The sequence below is a fragment of the Seriola dumerili genome, unplaced genomic scaffold, assembly GCF_002260705.1.
Source record: "Seriola dumerili isolate Sdu_G_001 unplaced genomic scaffold, Sdu_1.0 BDQW01000493.1, whole genome shotgun sequence".
NCBI classification, from domain to species: domain Eukaryota; kingdom Metazoa; phylum Chordata; class Actinopteri; order Carangiformes; family Carangidae; genus Seriola; species Seriola dumerili.
Genome location: NW_019174748.1, coordinates 309,516 through 316,124, shown reverse-complemented (window position 1 = coordinate 316,124; position 6,609 = coordinate 309,516). Strand labels below are relative to the sequence as shown.

At 41.6% G+C, this 6,609-nt stretch overlaps 1 protein-coding gene across 3 annotated transcripts in view; it reads right to left on the bottom strand.

The window, feature by feature from the left end:
* Positions 1–6,106, bottom strand: part of hdac6 (histone deacetylase 6) — a 15,973-nt gene extending 9,867 nt beyond the window's left edge. For 2 of the 3 annotated variants that reach the window (XM_022763882.1, XM_022763883.1), the window contains exons 1-7: positions 6,061–6,106; positions 5,536–5,618; positions 3,147–3,275; positions 2,743–2,828; positions 2,557–2,641; positions 2,433–2,473; positions 1,941–2,037 (exon numbers count right to left, since the gene is read on the bottom strand). In XM_022763882.1, the coding sequence (XP_022619603.1) occupies positions 1,941–2,037; positions 2,433–2,473; positions 2,557–2,641; positions 2,743–2,828; positions 3,147–3,275; positions 5,536–5,618; positions 6,061–6,070 (531 nt within the window). In that variant the 5' untranslated portion in view covers positions 6,071–6,106. Of the gene's footprint in view, positions 1–1,940; positions 2,038–2,432; positions 2,474–2,556; positions 2,642–2,742; positions 2,829–3,146; positions 3,276–3,366; positions 3,437–5,535; positions 5,619–6,060 lie in introns of those variants that run through there. The other variant, XM_022763884.1, reaches the window with a different exon arrangement.
* Positions 6,107–6,609: the final 503 nt, after the last annotated feature.

Here is a 6,609-nt window from a genome sequence, read left to right as displayed (position 1 = left end):
TTAACAGGTCAAATTGGACAGGAACAACACAGAGCAAAATATGACAGAAGTGCAAAGGAACACAACTACACCTGAACATCTGCAACAGGATCCACAAGACAGAAAAACAAAGCAGAAAACAGAATAAAGTAGTAAATCAATGAAATAAAAATGTCATGACTGAATTAACATAAATAAACTCAGACAGAGACAACAGACACATCAGGACTGGATCTCACAAAGAAACCTTAAAAGTGAAGAGAGTCTTTTTACAGTAAAAGCATGTTGTCTGTTTCTTGTCTGTTCAACACCAAGAACCATGAAAGAAAAACATGGATTATGATCCGTGTCCTTTTTTTTTTAACTTAATTAATGAATAGTTCAATTTTAATGTTTTCCGGCCTTTGCTGTCTTCCTGTCGTCTTGACGTTCACAGGACCAGCTGATCTTCCTGTTGATTGCATCACATGTTCTCACTGTAGCAGGAGCCAGAGCTCATGAAGAACAGGAGGACTTACCTGGTTCCAGGGCAGGTTGATGTTTCTTTCCTTCGCCTCGTCCTACCGACAAATTGACTGTCAGACTCTGGGAGGTGGGGCCAGAAAGAAGCCCGCTCATACCTTATGGACACTAAAGTACAGGACGCTGGGAGGGAGGGGGAGGGAGGGGGGAGGTGTTGGGGTGTGTTATAACAACAGAAACGTCTGTAAAGTTGTGACAGACAGAAGATGGAGAGGAGCTGTTTACCTAGGGTCCTCCTGGGAACTGGTACTGGATCCCCTGACCATGATGAACATCCCAGTCCACTATCAACACCCTGACACACACACACACACACCACACACACACCACCGTACATCATTAAAGGTCATGTGACAACACAAGACCTCTGAAAGAAGCGGCTCGGTGCGGTGAAATCAACATTTTATAATATGTACATCATTTATTCATGTGATGTTTAACAAATAGAGTCAGGAGAAAGACAGGTAATGTATGTTGGTTAGAAAACTGATAATATATAAGAACAATAAAGATTCTTTAAAAGCATCTCATTTTATTTACACCTCCTGAATGAAAACATGGATTAATATTCAGTATTATCAGTATATATCAGTGTCAGAAAAAACAGAACTATAACACCTGTATCTGCATAAACCAATCAATAAATCAGACACTAATTAATCATTAAGCATAATTTACAGGTGATAAAGAGCTTGTTTTAGCTCAACCTGAGACAGTAAGGTGTTTCTGTCCTGACAGTTCATCAGTCTGTGCTTTTATTCAGTTAAACCCCTGACACTACATGACTGTCCTCCAACCTTCTATCACACACACACAGCACAACACACACCACACACACACACACACACACACACACACCACACACACAACACACACACACACACACACGACACACACACACACACACACACACACACCTACCTCTGCTGACTGAGTGTGTGGTGCTGAGCGTATCGAGCTGCAATTGCCACGTTGTTGAAAACACAGAAACCGTTGGCCTGGTTGGCCTGAGCATGATGACCTGGAGGTCTGAGGGAAACAGGTGTGTTACTGTGATGTCTGGATCTGATCTTGTGTTCATGTGATTAAAGTGAGCAGCAACCTGAACTGCAAGCACAAAGGAGCTGCTGGTGTTACCTGACTATGACAGCGAAATCCAATTTCTGAGTTCAGAGGTCATTCACCTGATCAACCAGCTGAGGACTTGAGCCCACCGCCAACACACACACCTGGAAGGACTCCTACACAGCACACACACACACACACACACACACACACACACACACACACACACACACACACACACACACACACACACACACACACACACACACACCAGTTAAATCAGTGTGATCTCTGTAAAATTGTAAAAAAAAAATTCTTCCTCTGTGTGTGTGTGTGTGTTGTGTGTGTGTGTGTGTGTGTGTGTGTGTTCTTACAGGATGAAGGTAAACACTGTCGTATTTCTCAGAAAGAGTGTGTAGTTCACTCTCTGACATCGTTTGAGTCGACCTCATCACATCCACATAATGTTTCCTACAAACACATCACAGGACAGTAGAGTCAGTCACAGGACAGTAGAGCCAGTCAGAGGACAGTAGAGGACAGTAGAGTCAGTCAGAGGACAGTAGAGGACAGTAGAGTCAGTCAGAGGGCAGTAGAGGACAGTAGAGTCAGTCAGAGGACAGTAGAGACATTGAGATGTCGTCAGAGGACAGTAGAGTCAGTCAGAGGACAGTAGAGGACAGTAGAGTCAGTCAGAGGACAGTAGAGTCAGTCAGAGGACAGTAGAGGACAGTAGAGTCAGTCAGAGGGCAGTAGATGACAGTAGAGTCAGTCAGAGCACAGTAGAGGACAGTAGAATAAATAGAAGTGTTTCCTCTGTTCTCCTCTCAGCTCTAAAACTAATGATATGAAAAGTTCAGACTCACATGTGAACAAGCAGCAGTTCTTCTTCTGTAGCTTCTCTGGGCTGAGACACAGAGACATGATGTTAGACAGGCAGAGAGACAAACAGACAGAGAGAAAGACAGGCACACAGACAGACAGTCTTACCTCCACTCTGATGCAGTGAGACAGCAGGTCTCGTCTCTCCAGCTCCTCCATGATGGACGTCACTCTGTCTGGACTCTCTACATGACTGACAACAACAACAACAACACTCTGTCATGAAACTGTTACAACGTCACACATTTAAATCAATGAGTCATTGCTCACTGACAGAGGAACACCTGAGGTTACCTGAGCTCCCACAGGTTCTTATGATGAGTGAAGGTCTCTGAGTAAACCAAACCTGTCCCACTGGCTGCTGACCTGCTGGATAGGTCCTACACACACACACACACACACACACACACACACACACACACACACACACACACACACACACACACACACACACCATTAATCTAACAGCTCTGTCACAAGTCGCATAAATATGGACAACAAAGAGACAAAACCAACACAAACAACAGAGTTCAGGGGTCCTATGTAGGAGGGGTGGTGGCCTTTCCTTTAAGACATTTTAATGAGGAAAAGTTACAGATTATTACTTTAAATTACAGACAGAGAGAGAGAGACAGAGAGAGAGAGAGAGAGAGAGAGAGAGAGAGAGAGAGAGATAGTCTGACAGACAGGATGTTTACCAGCATCTGCAGTCTGCTGTTCAGATCCTCCTCTGTATCCTCTCTGCTCCTCTCCATCCTCCCTTTTCTCTTCACCTCCTGCAGACTGTTTCCTCGTTTCTTCTCCTCCTTTCCTTTACTGCTGCTGCCCTGAAACCACACATTACATTTCATTTAAACACAGATGAAGAGTTTTCACAGCGATCCGAGAGTTGCAGAGTAAAAGAACAAAAACACAAACCTAAATAAAGACACAGAAGAAGAAATGCTGGATAATCTCAAATAGAAGAAGTCTGGCTTCACTCGCTCCAAACAACAAACTGACAAAGGCACAAAGCATTCCTCTGTTAACATGAGACCATGAAGAGAGACCAGTGTACCTGAGGTCAGACTCCAGCTAAGATAGATGATTGACAGCTGCAGGAATAATCATTATCACAATGTTCACTGTTTTCTCTTCATTGACAATTTCATGTCAGCAAATCACACACAACCTCAGTCTGTCGTAAACACACACACTCCTTTCTACACAATAGATGAGTCAATCTCCAGGATTTTTCCAGGTCTACAGACACGTTTTCTTTTTGTGGTTCATGAGGCATTCGAGAGCTGTCAGCATTACAACATAAATGTGTATTTTTTCTGTTAAAAACATCAGCCTGACGCTATTTCAGCTGCTTCTCCTTGACTCAGGAGGCAGAGCAGGTTGAGACTCTCAGAGTCCACCTGAGCGTCGAGACAGAAATGTTATGTGGGTGTGAACAAGTGAATGAGAGAAACAGTAAAGCAGTTTGGTTGGAAGCAGCCATAGAACTGCTGTCCCTTTAGTACTGCATGGTCTTCTGAAAAAAAAGAGATGTAGCTGAAAGCTCTGGAAATGGACAGGAAGTTATTCTGTAACTACTGTGGAAAAAACACAGATTGAGATGAATTTAACACTCAGAAAATGTGTTCTATTAAATTCCATGTGGAGTGACAGAGGATTTTATCACATGCTCATAAATAAAGAGTTCACATGTTAAAACCATTTAGTGTTTTCTGATGAGTGGATGACAGCAGTGAACCGGTTTCTTCCTGACTGGTTAACAGTTAAACAGGTAAAAAACACCTGATCCAGCTCCTTTCAATGTTTCACTCGACCTTGTTTCCTAAAAGCATCTTAAAATCCACCTTCTGAGCCCTGTCAGGTCTTGATGAAGAGCTCTGGACAGAATTACGTCAAGACAGTATGTCAGCTTCTATTAATGCCAGGTACAGATTAACTCTTTATAATTTTCTTCATCAGCTTTACCTCACCACAATTTCACCAATCTAAACCTGAATTGTCAGAAATGTGCTTCAGATGTGGTGTAGAGGTTGGCTGTTTCCTTAACTGTACCTGGCTTTGTACTGAAGTGAGGCCCTTTTGGCACGACCTCTGAGACACCTTGACCAAGATCACTGGAGCTACCTTCTCATTAGATCCTGAATTTTGCTTACTGGGGAATTTTAAAAACATCAACAGATCCTAAATTTATGAAGATTACTCTGTGTGTGGCCAGAAAATGCAGAGCAGTGACATGGAAATCTGATTACCCTCTCCTCATTGAAAGATGGTTGTCAGAAATGGATAGATGTATTCGTCTTGAAAAGATCACATATAGCTTAAGAAAAGGATACAACTACTTCCTGAAAATCTGGTGGCCTTATCTAGAGTCTATAGGAACATCACTGACACCACCATAACAAGCCATCTGTGGTTAACCAAAGACCTCTTTTAAGGAGATACCATTGTTAGCCTCTTATGTTTCACTCTATGCAGTGATCTTTTTTCCTGGGTGGGGGGTGGGAAAGGAAACGTTTTTTGTGTTTTGTTCTGTAAAATTGTTGAAATAAATGTGAAAAATAAAATATTACAGAAAAACAACAAAAAAGATGGTCTCAGATTACAGAGTGACTCCTTCACACCACAGGATGAACCAGCAACTACATTAACTCTGAACTTCATGAAGTACATACATAAAGACTGGGATGTAATAATGTTGTGATACATTTTGTGTAACAGTTTTTCTCCATTCAGAGCCATGTGGAGTTGAACTGTGGTCAAAATAAATATGATGTAATCATGATCACCACGTCATGATTTATTTTTTGAGCTTAGTGATCATATAGAAATCCATCTCTGAAGTGGCCCCGGATCTGAACCAGGATATGTGAAGGACCTGACTGAGGGATGAGCTGCTGCCTTAGTAAATCTGAATACACATGAATACATAAATGGACACAGATTGCGGTGTGTGTGTGTGTGTGTGTGTGTCTGTGTGTGTCTGTGTGTGTGTGTGTGTGTGTGTCTGTGTGTGTCTGTGTGTGTGTGTGTGTGTGTGTCTGTGTGTGTCTGTGTGTGTGTGTGTGTGTGTGTTCTCTGACCGACCTGAGGAGACAGACGAGGAGATCTTCTGACTGACTTCAGTCCAGATCCTGGAGGATCTGGTCCAGACTGCATCTCTGATCCACCTGAAAAAAACACACAACACACAGATTGATGGAAACGAACACTCAGGCCGTCAGTCACCATTATGTCATTATTAATCAGCCTATTGACCATTAATGACACATTCAGATAGTTATTGTTCTCCACAGCTGACAGTGAATCTGAGTCTGACTTCTCTCATTATTAAATTCACTGTCGTGTCGTTATTATACAGGACATGTTTTATTATTGAAATATATTAAAATATGGAAAATGTATAACAAAAAACCCCACAAAATATCCAGCCGTGTTCACAGCAACAGCCTGTGTCAGACGGCTTTAGCTGTTAGCCCCTTTGCTAACCGGCTGTGGTCTGTAGTCTTTTTCTCTGAGCTGAGGCATGTAACCGGATGAAGTGAGACTCAGACCCGATATAGGTCTCCGCACTGGACCTGAACTGGACTCTAATAAACCACAGAAACTCACCGCTCTGCATCTGTTGTTTCTGCCGCTGAGCGCCAACTGAACACAACTGTCGCACACACACGACGTCACCGAGAAGGGCGTCGGCGCGACCTGCTGACGGTACCGTGAACTTCCGTGAAAATATAACATACCATAGACATATTCACACATTAAAAAATATGTACCATGCCAATGTTTAGTATCTTTTTCAGCACAAAATCACCTATATGACCGTACTTTTTTTTGAAATGCTGTATCAACATATTTGACATAAAAACACACATAAAGTTGTTTTTGTAAAATTATGCTTTTTTAAACATGTTACCATTTGATGTTTTGTACAATATATATATTGTTAAATATTATAATATATAAATAACTGTGCAGTGAGTGTTTTCTTGTTCTGCATGTGATATTCTTCAACTAAAAATGCACAATGAGAAATATTGTGTTTTGAGTTGGGTTCACTTTTTTAAGGATTATCAAAATGTCATTTACACACAATGAGTGTGTAAATGAAATTTTGATAATATTTACAAAATATATTTTAATAACAATTTTCAGAAATGA